General features: G+C 37.0%; 1 protein-coding gene across 2 annotated transcripts; it reads right to left on the bottom strand.

Moving 5' to 3' along the window:
- Positions 1–888: 888 nt before the first annotated feature.
- Positions 889–15,699, bottom strand: cngb3.1 (cyclic nucleotide gated channel subunit beta 3, tandem duplicate 1). 2 transcript variants are annotated; one of them, XM_065258534.2, is made up of 18 exons: positions 15,564–15,699; positions 14,838–14,898; positions 13,119–13,203; positions 12,322–12,473; positions 10,870–11,169; positions 10,371–10,579; positions 10,228–10,278; positions 8,371–8,457; positions 7,650–7,714; positions 6,352–6,474; positions 6,123–6,264; positions 5,890–6,049; positions 5,673–5,770; positions 3,407–3,490; positions 3,211–3,329; positions 2,633–2,785; positions 1,526–1,673; positions 889–1,396 (listed from the first exon to the last, which is right to left on the bottom strand). In XM_065258534.2, the coding sequence occupies exons 1-18, from the start codon at positions 15,696–15,698 to the stop codon at positions 1,367–1,369; spliced, it is 2,202 nt and encodes a 733-aa protein (XP_065114606.1). In that variant the 5' UTR covers position 15,699; the 3' UTR covers positions 889–1,366. The 2 variants fall into 2 exon arrangements, with proteins under 2 accessions (XP_065114606.1, XP_065114607.1); XM_065258535.2 differs by lacking the exon at positions 8,371–8,457.
- Between the last annotated feature and the right edge of the window lie 865 nt (positions 15,700–16,564).

Below are 16,564 nucleotides of genomic sequence, written 5' to 3' on the forward strand. Positions count from 1 at the left end.
TTTTTAAAAGCCAATTTTTTGCACATATAAGATTTTTTCTTATGAACTTACTATAATCATTATTTTTAGAGGATTTAAAAAATATTTCCTTTAGAATTATTTACATTTTTAGATTATCATTATCAAAAATGATCATTACCGCAACATGATATTACATTAAATATATGCATTTACAAACTCATGTTTCGGTAATGAGAACTAAAAAGTTGTGTAGGTACTATGACAAACAAAATTTTAACTTTTATCTGGAGAGAAAAAATAAGAAATGCTTACCTGGTAGCCATCTTGAGTGTCACAGTCAATTATGTCCCTTACAACAATTTTTTTTAAAGTTTAGTTTATTGAGAGCTTAAACAATGATTGAAAATTGTTGCGGAGGATGAGAAAATTGGTGTTGGACACATTTATATCCCTTTATATTGTCTCTAAATTTACCAATGATCACCAAGTACCACATGTTTCTTTACTGTAAATGTTTATAGTATAACATGCACTGAAGCTTTTTATTTTTTAGATTTTTTAATTATAAATATTTCCATGTCAAAGAACCCAAATTCAGTAATGGACACGTTGCGGTAATGAAAATTTTAAATGTAAAAAAACAACTAAATTGTTTTTTAAGATGTCATTTGAAATCATGTGCAAAATAGTACATGAAGAGATGTTTATAACTGTATGCTTCTTATTTTGATACTCTCACTTTTATTTTCAAAATGTTTCATTACACCTTCGCAAGTCTAATTTTGCGAGAAACACCCAGATATACTTAAATATTTGCTGAAATGTGAAGGGTGTACTCACCTTTGCTACATAATAATACTATGAAAAATGACAGGAAATTGGTTAAATAATAAGCATTTTATTTAAAAATTAAAAACATGAGACAAAGCACAGAGAAAGCCCCACACAAATCAGTCATTTTTGACTAGTACAGTGCAAAACCAGTTAAATAATGACTTTTAGTGGACAGTATCTAACTATTTAATGATACTATATGTGACCGTGTCTGTAAAATCCATGTGAAAGTCTCATAATATCATGATGATAGTTGATTTTACTTTAATTTCAATATTTGACATGACCTTCCTCAGTCAATATTTAAGATATCAAAATATATTTTCACAGAATGGTCTTTACATTATGTACAATGAGTTTATGTAAAAAACAGCAAATCAGAAAAATGACTTTAGCTGGGTTTTCACAGACTGAGACACAATCTGCAGTATGATGTCCAATCGCAAACCATCGAAGTAACAACAAGGAAGAAAATACTGAAGGGAATGGATAGATGGATGGATGGATGGATGAATGATAACAGGGATTTATTAAAGAGACTGGTGGATGATCTAATAGATAAATTAATTTCTCAATTCCTTTTCTCTGCTGCAGCTTGAGCCTAAAGAAAAAATATATTTTATTCAGATATCTGATCTATTAGGATAAATGATTAGAATAAAGAATAGGCCTACAGTACTGTTTGCACTATTACACCATTAAGAAGTATGTTTATGTAAGTATCACATACCCTGAGTTTCTCCAATAAACCTCCTTTCCCAAAGCCTCCAAAAGCACGCAACAGTTTTGGAGTGGGTGGTTTGGGTCCAAACAGGTCCAATCCCCTTTTCCTTTCTTTGTCCTCTGGGACAGCTTTACCTTTGGCTTTCATCAGTTTCCTTAATAGCACAGAGTGAATTGTCTTTTAGTCAAAAACGTTTTAGTTAAAGGAAAACACCACTGTTTTTCAATATTTTACTACGTTCTTACCTCAATTTAGACAAATTAATACATGCCTATCTTTTTTCAATGCGTGCACTTTTAATCTTTGTACAGCGCCTCGTGAATGTGTTAGCATTTAGCCTAGCCTCATTCATTCCTATGGCTCCAAACAGGGATGAATTTAGAAGCCACCAAACACTTCCATGTTTTCCCATTTAAAGACTGTTACATGAGTAGTTACACGAGTAAGTATGGTGGCACAAAATAAAACTTTTGTTTGGAGCCATAGCAATGCATGGGGCTAGGCTAAATGCTAACACATTCAAGAAGCACTGTACAAAGATTAAAAGTGCACGCATTGAACAAAGATTAATCGCGATTCATCGCATACAAAATAAAAGTGCATTTTTGCATAATATGTGTCAGTGCTGTGTGTAATAACTATGTATAATTAAACACAGACACGTACATATACATTATAGAACATTTTATTAATATATCCATTTTTTGTTTATATATAATAGAATATATAAAAATATAAATAAATATATATATACACACACACACACACACACACACACACACACACACACACATCTAAATGTTTCTTAAATACTTCCATGAATATTTGTGTATTTATATATACATAATAATTACTCACAGCACACGCTCATATCTTATGCAAAAAAATCACATTTATTTTGTATCCGATTAATTGCGATTAATCGTTGCCCAGCACTACAAATCATCTAAGTTAAGGTAAGAACATAGTAAAATATTGAAAAAAAAACAGTGGTGTTTTTTTAAAGAACCGTCAAATGTGACCCTGCCTGTGATCACCCAGCTAAAATTAATTGTAAAGAACATTATGTGAAAATATTACCTTGATATTGAAAAAATACTCAGTCTGACTCACCTTCCCTTCTTGGCCAGAACTTTTTGAGATTCAGGATAGTGGACCAGGATGTCATTAAGATCTTTCTTGTCCAGTACAAAGAGGTTGGCGAATCCATGAGCAGCCACATTTGCCGTCCTTCTGTTGCCTCCATCTTTTGCTGACTGTAAGAGACTGATAAACAAGACAACATTAAACATCCCTGGGCCACAAAACCAGTTTGATATAATGAATAAATAAGCTTTACATTGATGTATGGTTTGTTAGCATAGGACAATTTTGGCCGAGATACAACTATTTGAAAATCTGGAAGGCCAAGGTTGCAAAAATATCAAAATATTGTGAAAAATTACCTTTAAAGTTGTCCAAATTAAGTCTTTAGCATCCACTCACAAAAATATATGTTTTGATTTACATAATATGTATTTTTGGCTTTTGCATAATACTTGACTGTTTTTGTGGTCCAGGATCACAAGTTTCTGATCTTATTGTGCAAGATAAATGATACACTTTATTCAAGACAAAAATGTTTGGCTTCATAATCTTTAAAAAAAATCTCTCTTAAACGACTTTCAACTCACACCCATCCCAAATTGTACCTGATTTCTCCAAACACACAACCTGCTTTCAGAGTCACAAACACGATCTTATTGTCCGGTCCACCGATGACCTGCACCTCTCCAGCTTTAATGATGTACATTTCTCTCCCAATGTCACCCTGCGTGGAATGATGAGATATGTTTATCTGTGAAATTTCGGATGTGAAGAACAATGTCGATTTACAGATGGTCTTACCTTTTTACATACAAAGTCTCCCGGCAAGTACAAAATGGATTTCAGACGTAATAACATATCCACAAGCATCTGGTTGTCACAACCCTAGAGAGATAAATTTTACTTTTATTATTTGCTGTTAAATAAGAGCAAATCTTCATTGTTATCATCACGGTTGAATGCTTTATAACACTGTAATATGGATTTACTTTGACACCCCACATGTACGCATAGAAAAGATGAGATCGGTGTATATAAAGAGTTCTCCAGTAGAGGGCAGGAGCTCATATTTCACATGCAAAAGTACATTCTGATGGTGCATTTTATTGTAGCTTGAAAAAATAAATAAAACACTGGTCGAAAAAAAAAATTTCTCTCTCGCTTACACACAATGTGAATGATCACACATATATATATACACACACTCACCTAAAGTATTATTAGGAACACCATACTAATACTGTGTTTGACCCCCTTTCGCCTTCAGAACTGCCTTAATTCTACATGGCATTGATTCAACAAGGTGCTAAAGGAGCATTCTTTAGAAATGTTGGCTCATATTGATAGGATAGCATCTTGCAGTTGATGGAGATTTGTGGGATGCACATCCAGGGCCGAAGCTCTCGTTCCACCACATCCCAAAGATGCTCTATTGGGTCGAGATCTGGTGACTGTGGGGGCCATTTTAGTACAGTGAACTCATTGTCATGTTCAAGAAACCAATTTGAAATGATTTGAGTTTTGTGACATGGTGGATTATCCTGCTGGAAGTAGCCATAGAGGATTGGTACATGGTGGTCATAAAGGGATGGACATGGTCAGAAACAATGCTCAGGTAGGCCGTGGCATTTAAACATTTGCCCAATTGGCACTAAGGGGCCTAAAGTTTGCCAAGAAAACATCCCTCAGACCATTACACCACCAGTCTGCACAGTGGTAACGTGGCATGATGGATCCATGTTCTCATTCTGTTTATGCCAAATTCTGACTCTACCATCTGAATGTCTCAACAGAAATCGAGACTCATCAGACCAGGAAACATTTTTCCAGTCTTCAACTTTCCAATTTTGATGAGCTCGTGCAAATTGTAGCCTCTTTTTCCTATTTGTAGTGGAGATGAGTGGGACCCGGTGGGGTCTTCTGCTGTTGTAGCCCATCCACCTCAAGGTTGTGCGTGTTGTGGCTTCACAAATGCTTTGCTGCATACCTCGGTTGTAACGAGTGGTTATTTCAGTCAAAGTTGCTCTTCTATCAGCTTGAATCAGTCGGCTCATTCTCCTCTGACCTCTAGCATCAACAAGACATTTTTGCCCACAGGACTGCCGCATACTGGATGTTTTTCCCGTTTCACACCATTCTTTGTAAACCCTAGAAATGGTTGTGCGTGAAAATCCCAGTAACTGAGCAGATGGTGAAATACTCAGACCGGCTCGTCTGGCACCAACAACCATGACACGATTAAAATTGCTTAAATCACCTTTCTTTACCATTCTGACATTCAGTTTGGAGTTCAGGAGATTGCCTTGACCAGGACCACACCCCTAAAAGCATCGAAGCAACTGCCATGTGATTGGTTGATTAGATAATTGCATTAATGAGAAATTGAACAGGTGTTCCTAATAATCCTTTAGGTGTGTTAAAGCGATTTGTCAGGGTAACAATAATGGAAAGTTATGTTCAGCCTACAAAGTTTTTGCATTATTAGAGACACAAAAAACATTTGTCTTAAATAGGTATGGGCCGGTTACTGGTTTCAAGGTATACCGAGGTTTTAAAGAGTCAAGGTTTCAAAACCACTAAGATTTTCTGTGATACCATTTTCAAGTTATGAACTGTGTTTACAAAATGTTTACATTTCAATTACATATTTGAAAGAATATTATCATTTAAAGGGTTTATTTTTACCTGGCATAAACGTTGCATGTTGCTTAAAAATAAAATGTATTTTTTCCAGTTAAAAAGTTGATGTTTTTATACGCAGACATTTGAAAATAACACATTTTAGTGTTACAATGGCAATACTGCAACACAGTTGTATTTTTGCTTACGGTTATCATACCGCCATAAATCTCATACCGGCCCATGCCTATAGTCTTAAAGGCCATTTTTAGTCCCAAACGTTTACAAAATTCTGTTTTAGAAATATATGCATTAAAAATATATAACCTTACTCATCTGAGAAAACAGATCAAAAATATTGATGACTCATCCTGCACTCTCTCATTTTATCTAATGCGCTCCATTACAGGAATGAGTGATTTTTCTCATTTTGATAACACTGTCTTGCCTTAAAGAGGTCAATCTTCTGAAAGGTGCCGAGGTTGATTTCCACAGCAATGGCCGTTCTCATCACCAGAGGCATTTTGTCCAACAGCTCTGATTCATCTGTGAAGATATCCGAGATTTTTACAGCTTAACCAAATCAAACTGCATCTAGAGGTACTATGCAAAAACAACATTTCAAATAAGGGATCGGTGTGCGTTCCCATGCTGTAAGATCTTACCGAGCATTCCCTGCGAGTCCCATGTATAGTTGTACCAAGTGCGTACTCTGTTTTGCACGTGTTTAGGGATGGTGTAAGTATTCATGTATGCCACGCAGGCATCCATAGAGGCACGGAAGTAGGTCTGACCGGCCGTGGCCGCTCCGATGACATCTCTCATCTGTATTGAAACAAAGATGTCAGACGTTCCAGAGATATCAACTTCTAAGTTAAATATGTTTTAAAAAGTTCACCTGTCCAATTAAGCTGGAGAAGACAAAGACGCCCGTAAAGAAGTTCACCAGCTGAAAAACGATCTCAAAGAGAGTGTGGGGCTCAGGAAGACCTCCGATAGTGATCAGGGTACGAGTGGCGAAATAATAACATCGAAGATAACTTAGGAAAGCGAAAACAATAAAAACAATAAATACATCTTTTACTTTCTGAATAGAGAGCTGTGATTTTGAAATGAAGAGTTCATACGCATTTCCTTTCCCATCGTATGTCCATTTAGTGCTGCCCAGTCCTTCGTATTCAGATGCTACGTAGTACAGACAAGAGTTGAGGTGTAGGCAATAAAGGAGATATCCAATAGTGCGGCCAACTCTAAAAAACAAAAAGAGTATATTACGGATAATTTTTACGGATTAAACTTTATGCTGATTGGTGAAAGGAAGGCTGCTGGTTAAACTGGTAAAAAAGATTTAACGGCAACACCACCATCCCCCCAAATAAACATTTTGTAGTATACTTTTGTATTTACTATAATCAACTATAGTAAAATCCTTAGATATTATAGTGGTTTTGAAGCTTACCATAGTTACTATTAAAGTATACTACAGTATTTAAAGGAATAGTCCACTTTAAAGATGGGGTCCATTGACTTTTTATAGTAGGAAAAAAAATACTATGGTAAGTCAATGGGCCCCATCTACAAAGTGGACTACTCCTTTAATACAGCTAATCAATTCACCATACTACAGAATACTATAGTATATATCAACAAAATTACTGTAGTATACTAAAGCAAACTACTTTATTGTAGTTTACTACTCTCAGAAAAAAGGTACAATAGTTGCCACTGGGATGGTACCTTTTGAAAAAGATCTTAATGGGGGCGGTTTCCTGGAAAGGGATAATAATTAATCCAGGACTAGGCCTAAATTATATTGGGACATTTTTTTTTTTTACAAACAGACCTTACAAAAAAACTACTGGTGTGTATCTTGAGACAAAACAATGACCAACAACATCTTAACATGTTAAGATACATCAGCTTAACGTGTTTTTAAATAAAGGCATCTTAAACATGCATTTTAGTCTGGGACTATGATAAGCCCTGTCTGGGAAACCACCACAATATGTACCATTTTGGTACAGATATGAAACTTTAAAGGCGGGGTGCATGATTAAAAAAAAAAAACACTTTGGAAAAGGGAGTCGGGCCGAGTACCAAAACACACTTGCAGCCAATCAGCAGTAAGGGGCGTGTCTATTAACCAACATCGTTGCCTGGGTTGTGGGGCGGGTCTATCAAATGAAGGTCCAGATTCTATTGGGGTAGGGGTGTGTTTTTTAAGGTGATTTCAAATATCAACATTGGCTTTCAGAGATCATGCACCCCGCCTTTAAGGTACATTTTTGAAAATGTACCACCCCAGTGACAACTTTTGTAAATTCTTATACCTTTCTTTTGAACTAAAGTTTTTTACAGTACTTTTTATGTGGGTATTGGGGACCAGTATTTGCTACAGTATGTTGGTGATATTTCTCCAGCATACCTCCAGATATAAGCCTTAGCCATGATGCTTTCTAGACGATCGCTGAACTCGAAAAATGATTCATACTGAAACACAAAGACAAAAACTTTAATCATAGCTCAGAAACACATGTTGTGTAATCACAACCACATCTACACAAGACTGTAACCACATCTTGAACATTGGAGGGGGGACAAAAAAATTCAGGGCTATATATATGTGACCCTGGATCCCAAAACCAGTCATAAGTAGCATGGGTAAATTTGTAATAGCCAACAATACATTGCATGGGTCAAAATTATCTGTTTTTTTTAATAAAGTAAAGATAAAGACCCATAAAGATATTATTAAATGTATAAAAAAATTATTTATCATAAATAATATGCGTTGCTAAGAACTTCATTTGGACAACTTTAAAGGCGATTTTCTCAATATTTTGATTTTTCTGCACCCTCAGATTCCAGATTTACAAATAGTTGTATCTTAACCAAATATTGTCCTATCCTTACAAACCATACATCAATGGAAAGCTTAATTTGATGTATAAATCTCAATTTTAACAAATTGACCCTTGTTTTGGTGGTCCAGGGTCACATATGCGTAAAACAAAGATCAAAGTTTCTGATTATTGGGGGGGGCATGTCCCCCTCAGTGTCTATTGTGGTTACGGCTCTGCATCTACACAACTGATGTAAATAATGCAGTTTAAAGAAATCTGTGTTTGGTGGGGAGGTGTACTGACCCTCATAAACCGGTTTAACCTGAAAACTGACGTAAATCCAAAGTGGAAACACAGCAAGTCAAATGGTATAATACTTATTAAGTCTGTCTGTTAGAGAGAAAAAGTTTAAACAATCACTAAAGTAGATGTAAAAACACCCATGTAAATATTCAGGGTTCCCACACCTTAGTTAACTTCAAAGTCAAGGACCTTTCAAGGACTTTCCAGGTCCAATACCCTCAAATTCAAGAACTAAATGTGGGGATAAATTTCAAGTGAGAGCAAGGTTACATCGTGTTACCTTAAAGATACATTGTTACAGTTCCCTTTCGAGGGAACTCACGCTGCGTCACTGCGGTGACACTTTGGGGATGCATCCAGGTGTAAGTGTGTCTTATGCCTGGTTCACACGGCAGGATAATTAGGCCGATTTTAGCCCCGATTCACCCCTTCCGACAATCTTAAGGATGCTCCGATAATCGTAAAATAAACTGATCAGATATTCTTGCCGTGTGTGGTGTGTTTAGACTGCTCTCGTCTACTCGGAAGCACCTCGGGACCGCTCCAATCTCAAATCGGGGATATCCAACATGTTGGATTTTTTTGGCCCGATTTCTTCTCGTGTGTGGTGTCTCCCGGGGACAAACGAGCATGCAGCCTGTGGACTGTGACGTGTAGCCAATCAGAAAGCGAGGTGACGAGGAAGCGAGGATGTACCGGTGTCATGTAAACAAAATCACGGGTCACAACAACTCACCTCCATATCATGATGTAGCAAGTATAGTCCATGCTCGCGTTGTCTTGTCTCCACTTCTTTGACCATCGCCTTTTCTTTTGAGAACGTTTTTTTTCGGATAAAAACAAACTGCAAACTATCGCCACAGCATCCTCTTCGTCCGCCATGATTGTTTACTCTGAAATCACGTTTGATCTCGAGAGATTTTGCGAGATTTCCCGTCTGACCTGGGACTGCTCGGGAGTCAAATCGGCTCGTGTGTGATGTGTTGATTTTGCCATGTGGCGGCGCACCACTAACTGTACGACCAAAACTGTTAGACCCGCGATGTTTTATCGCCGTGTGTGGGGTCTCTCAGAGTTGGAAAATCGGCCGACGATTTTAAATTCGTCCCGTCTGGTGGAGCCTTTAATTTGTATATTAAATTCAACCAATGGTAAGGCTTAACGACAATGACAGAGTGAAGCGGGAGCCAGGAAGTATATCGCTATCTGAAATATTGCCAAAGACGGCGTTACAGGGACGCAGGAAGTATGGCAAGGGAGACGCAGCGTCTCATTCCCTTCTCAGGGAACAACAGTTACATACGTAACCAGAGACGTTTTCATGTGTCAAACACAACATTCAACATTCGCATACAGAAGATATAAACATTTAAAGTGAACAGTTTAGCACATGTGCTTAAAAAGTAGAGAATTTTTATGATTTTACCCTACACTACACAGGGAATCATATGGATTTTCCAGAAAACTTTTTGCATAAAATAGATTCAAGCACTTGACCTATGACCTATATCTATGTATGTATATTTTCAAAAACTTCCCAGGGCCTTGAATTTTTCCCCCAGATTCACAAACTTTCAAGGATTTCAAGGACCTGTGGGAACCCTGAATATATGCCCTGTCTGTGAAAGACCCTGACAGGTTAAAGTCTTATAATCTAATGATGACATTAAGAGCATCAAAGTTTGGTTTTAACTCATTGATTTCACATTTATTGCAGTATTTGACATGACCTTACTCAGTCAATAAATATATCGAAGTTATTTTTCACAGAGCGTTCTTTACATTAGGTGGGTTTTCACAGACAGAGAGTCTTGTATATTTATGTGGGTATGTATAGTGTATGTAAATGTTGCAGACCTGAAACCTGGCAGATTCTCTGTACCTCTGTTTCGTCATCACTCTATCTTTCTAAAAGTCAAAGTTAGATTTTATGAAAACACCTTACAGTGAAAAAAATTCAAATATAATTAATTTATAAAATAATCTGTGTTAAAACATACTATGATGTCTCCTGCTTTCACAAACTGTAAGCGTGGCTGAAAGACGATGATGTCGATAACGTTCGCCAGATCTGCCAGAATATCGAAACATATCCAGAAGGGGATGGTCAGTGGCGTGTGATACGGAAAACACATGCGTGCCGTGGCCAACCAAACATTGTAGTTAAAAGCAATTGTGACAACGCTCAGCCATTTGATATACCGACGATCTGGTGAGAAAGACAAACAAAAATTTCCTAGAATTAAAGGGGACATTTCACAAAATTAAAAAAAAAAATGAACCTATAGTGTCCTCAGGGTAGCTATGTGAAGTTCTAGTTCAAAATACGTATGTGTGAGCAAAAATGTGTCGTTTTTGGGTGTGTCCCCTTAAATGCTGTGCTGTTGTTGGATGGGATGGGACAGATTATGGGGCGATATTATTATAATAAGACCCCCTTCTGACATCACAAGGGGAGACAGATTTCCAGAGAAAGTGAAGAGCACACAACAATCTAACCTGTGAACGGGTCGATGGTCATCCCTAAGTACATGTCCATCTTGTTCTCCAAAGGTTGGAGCAGTGTGTCTATACATGTGAACTTGATTTTGGGACAGCTGGCCTCTCTCTGTTCCTTCTCTAGTTTTTCTTTCTCAGCCTTTAACTTTTCCTCTTTCTCTATTCTCTCTTTCTCCTCTTTTTCTTTCTTCAAGGCTGCTTTCTTTGCATCTTCCTCTTTTTTCTTCTGCTCGGCTTCCTCTCGTTTTAGTCGCTCCTCCTCCTGTTTTTTGATCCAGTCTGGTTTTCGATAAACCGGCGCTGGACATATCAGAGTTCAGAACAATAAATTCAGTAAAGTCATTGAATCGGTGATTGGTAATCATTTTGCTTAAAGGTGCAGTGTGTAATTTTTTGAAGGATCTCTTGACAAAAATGCAAAATAATATACAAAACTTTATTATAAGTGGTGTATAAAGATCTTTCATAATGAACCATTATGTGTTTATTACCTTAGTATGAGACGTTTTTATCTACATACACCGAGGGTCCCCTTACATGGAAGTCGCCATTTTGTGCCGCCATGTTTCTACAGAAGCTCTTAATGGACAAACTTTTTTACTAAGTTGTCTCTGAAGATGACATATTTGTCCAGTGGTGGCTACCGTAGCTTCTCTATGTGTTTCAAAAGCAAGGGGTGAGCAGTGGACTGAGCCGTTGGTTGCAATTCGCAACCTCACCACTAGATGCCGCTTAAATTTACACGCTGCACCTTTAAAAATGAAAAAGCATACTACATTTTTAGAAAAAAAAAAATGGTACAAAAGTGGGACGATACCCTTTGAAAAGGTCTTCTTATGTGCCTTTTAGGTATAGATATACTGTTTACCAGGGGTCTCCAACTTTTTTGTGAGAAAGAGCTACCACAATGGAGGGCTACTTTTTGATGTATAGTCTACTCAAAACATTTTTGTTTTACTTTATTTTATTTTACTTGTTGATAAGTTTTATCATTGTTTAAAATGTTAACATAAAAGAAGCCAAGCTAATATAAAATATGTAATTAATAAATATAAAAATTGAGGCTATTAATAGAATGTGCTTTGGCGGGAAACTCATAGATTGGAGACCACTGCTGTATACAGTATCCATTTGGTACCACTTTAGGTATGCACTTTTAGCTACAAAAGTGTACTTTATGAAATAGTACCGTCCGAGTAACAGCTTTTGTACCTTTTATAAATTATATTGGCCTATGCCAATCTTTTTTTTTATGTTGAAGAATAATTGACCAGTATAAATTCTCTTTCTCTCTATTCTCTTTCTATTCCTTTGTTTTTGTTGGTAGTGTTTTAAAGCTTACATGCATAAAGTGAAATGTTAATGTTCATGAATTATTTAAAGTTTCCTGAAATATAAAAAAATCTATAATGTTTAAATAGTTTAAAAATAAAAGGTTAGTATTTTACTTACTGACGGGAGGGCTGTGCTCCGGGGACGAGGCGTAAGGGTCGGTGACTTTGTCTTTATATAACTCAACCCTTTCCCTTAATTTCCTCACAATCTCTCTCAGCTGGTCATCCACATATCTGTTAATGATGACAGGTGGAGGTGCACCTTCCTCACTATACAAAATAAAGAGGAATTAGTAAAATAAAATGAAATAAATTGACTAGTAATGGCAGGGACAGATCTAGAAAATGACTTATGAGGTGGCAAGGGGGTGGCATGAGAACTATGAGGGATGGCAACACAGAAGAAAGCATCCTTGCATGGTTCTCATTGATTCAAGAAATTATATACATATTCATATTCCATTCAATTTTTTTTTTTTGATGCAACTTTTTTGCATTAATTTAATCATTGTAATGCTGAACAGAAATGTAAATAAACCTTAACTTAAAATTACCAGTCAGCTTTGGAAAACAACGTCTGCCAAATGCATAAATGTAAAACCAAGAACGCTCCTGTGCGAACATGTGGACGTTTCCATGATCCTCTTAAGTCACAAATGCAACAGATCCCGTAATCTGCTCTCAGCTACTTTTAAAGTCACACAGCGTAAATCATTGAGCAGAAGAAAGAAGCACAACAGGTTCTAACAATGACATGAAGGATATGTAAAAGATATCAGACAGAACCAACAGAACATATTTCAGCTGGGCTTTTAATCGAACAATGGTCCAGCAGATTTGTGACCCTCGCATCTTTAACTCTCCTACTCCACAATGCTTGTGGTGAAATCTTCTACAGGTGATCTGAACTCTTACCCTTCTGTTGTCTGATTGACTAAATCCACTGGTTTGGCCTCTGGTTTAGGGGGCTCTGGAGCCGGGGCCGGTGCAGGAGCTGGTTCTAAAGAAAACCGGACACATTTATATGTTTTGAGAAACTTAAACAATTTAGCATTTACAGCTATGCTTATCATTAAGGAAAAACAAAAAGTTTAGTTCCCAGTTTGTATGTAGGTATAGATATTGGGACACTCCCCTTTTTTTGAAAATATGCTCATTTTCCAGCTCCCTTATGCTGCGTTCAGACCAGCCGCGATAGAGGCGTCAAGCGGGAGTGATTTCAATGTTAAGTCAATGTGAAGACGAGTTGGCGCACATATGGAGGTCTCGCGGAGCAAATGAGGCATTTAACGCGGCGCGGTAGACACGATTCCGCCTCATTCGTGTGTGTAGTTTGCGCAAATGGCACGAATTGAGCGTTGCCACGGGAAACTCGCGAGTGGAAAAATTTGAACTTTGGCGGAAAAACATGCCTCGTTAACCAATCAGGAGCTTGTTCTACTAGTTATGTGATAACAGGAAGTGAGCGGAGTCGCAGAATTTCCGCGTGAATCTCTCGATGACTAGAATTTCATGCGCGGCTTTCACGCGCAAATGAAGCGAGTAAACTCAACATTTTCAAGCGCCAAACTAGACGCGGTAGACGCGAATTTGACGCCTCAAACGCGGCTGGTGTGAAACCACAGTTAGAGTTGGAGAACTCTAGGGGAGCTGGAAAATGAGAATATTTTCAAAAAAGTTGAGTGTCCCTTTAAGATTTAAAGTATATTTACATTTAAAGGGATAGTTTGGCCAAAAATGATATTAAACCCATGATTTACTCAAGCTGTCCGAGTTGCATATGTCCATCGTTTTTCAGACAAACACATTTTCGGATATTTTAGAAAATGTTTTAGATCTTTTAGTTGATTAAATGTAATGTTACGGGGTACACAACCTTCAAGTCCAAAAAAAGTGTGTCCAAAGGTCTTCTGAGGGTAATCCGCGCGGTGTTGTTGTAGAAATATCCATATTTAAAACTTTATTAACGTAAATAAATACCTTCCGGTAGCGTCGCCATCTTAGTCGCGTCCGCATTCAGGATGAGAGCTTACGCAGCCTACGGAGGCTACTCTGCTGCTGCTATGTGCCCCCGTCCTCCGAATTTGTCATACGTCACTAAGAAAAGTGCGTCCACTACGCTAATACTCTCTCCTGAATACAGAGGAGTCTAAGATGGCGGCGCTACTGGAAGGTAGTTATTTTCGTTAATAAAGTTTTAAATATGGATATTTCTACAACAACACCGCGCGGATTACCCTCAGAAGACCTTTGTTTATCATCCTGGAGCCGTTTGGATTTAATTTGTGAAGGATGGACGCACTTTTTTTGGACTTGAAGGTCGTGGACCCCGTAACATTACATTTAATCAACTGAAAGATCTAAAACATTTTCTAAAATATCCGAAAATGTGTTTGTCTGAAAAACGATGGACATATGCAACTCGGACAGCTTGGGGGTGAGTAAATCATGGGTTTAATATCATTTTTGTCCGAACTATCCCTTTAAGCATTTGGCAGATGCTTTTATCCAAAGTGATAAAAGCATGAACTTTACACACAATTAAGAAAATTTCTATATTTAGTTTGATCATTTTTTCCTCTTCTTCTGTTGATGAGACTTTATAAATGATGAAGGTCAGGTTGATGTTCTCACCAGCTGGCTTCTCTTCCTCTTTTTTGCTTTCTTCATCTTTCTTCTCATGCGATTTCTCTTCCTGTGAACACAAAGATTTGTCTTCATGAAAAAACATTTGGATTTTTAAGGCAATGACGTTTAAACTAGCGTTAAATGATATTTAGACTATTGGTTAATAAAAACTATATTGATAATGATTAGTAAAGAATTTATAGTAATTAAAAATGTAAAGTAAATTTGTTTAGATGTATAGAAAGCAAGTATAGCAATATAGTACTATTATAATATTAATGCTATAGCAATATATGGAACAATAGCAAATCATTGGATGTCACTATTATAGAATAAAATATAAAATGCAAACAACATAATAAACATGCTAGTAATGAAACTCAGAAGTTATGGTGTTGTACATATGATCTAAATATTGATCATTTTCCTGGGAGTGGTCTGCTATGGCATCATCTTATAGAAATAAGATCTCTCTATAACGATTAATTAATATACAGTCCAGCACTAAAATGCCCCTATTAAGTTAAAAAAAAAAACATTATTGTAAAAAACTATTGTAAATATTAGCCATTTCAATTAAATGCTTTATTTCTTATGAATAACATGTTAAACTAATAAGACACATATGCATTAAGTAAAGCAAACTGGCATACACATTTGTTTATAATTATTATTAAATAAATATCTTTAAGTCTTTAAGAGGAAAGGATGTTGTGCAGAAGGTCGTCTTACCTTTGCCAAAGGGGCAGGTGCAGGGGTAAAAGTTGGGGCAGGTGCTGGGGGCGTAGCAGAGACAGATCCAGGTGGTCCAGGGTTTGCTGGTGCTAAAGTTTTGAGCCTAAAGAGCGCTTTTAACATACTGAACATGGTTGTTAACTGCACAGGTTACCATCCCATTCCTCTGCTGATCTTAACCAACTGTTGTTGATATCTGAACTCTTGACCTGCTTCAATTAATTCTTAGAGCTCTATTAATTCCCTCTATGGTACAACCCTCTTCCCATCATTCATCACACTGACCAATCACAGCGCACTGCTTGCTATCAAATAAACCAGTCATGACCCTTCTCTTAAAATGCGATTATTATTAAGTGACCTTTCTTTTTGATATTTCCTTATAAAAGATTACTTGAAATTATTACTCAGTTGTGGGTGTGGGTTAGTCTGGTGTTATTCCAGAGCCATGGGCTATTCCTGCTTTGTTTGTAGCTCTGGGTCCATATTTAGAAACACTACTTAGTAAATTTAAACTCACAATGTCCCAGCCTGACTAACAAGATTAACTGTGAGATCCCATGGGAGATTTACTGACTCCTCAGTGACTTTTGTAAGACCTATGTTCACAAATATGTTAAACCTTAATACTACATGGTTACCATATATGTATGTCAAACTTCTGTGTACTGAAGACTCTTTTAATTTAATTCATAAATAATGTCAACTGCATGTATCCTACTTATATATAAAACAAGCCTTTCTGTCACGGTGATCCGTGTCATGTTTTGTGTCTGTTCTATATTGTCATCACCTGGACACTTGTTAATTATCACATCATTCATTCCACCTGTGTGTCATTAGTCTTTGTGTATTTATACCAGTGTTTGTGTCACACTCATTGCCGGATCATTGTCATTGCTACCCCGTCTGTTCCCTGTATTGGATGTTCCTGTGTTCACCGTGTTATCCCTCGTGTTTGATCATTAAATGTTATTTATTTTGGAACCTTGCGTTTG

The sequence above is a fragment of the Paramisgurnus dabryanus genome, chromosome 22 (genome assembly GCF_030506205.2).
Source record: "Paramisgurnus dabryanus chromosome 22, PD_genome_1.1, whole genome shotgun sequence".
Lineage (NCBI taxonomy): Eukaryota > Metazoa > Chordata > Actinopteri > Cypriniformes > Cobitidae > Paramisgurnus > Paramisgurnus dabryanus.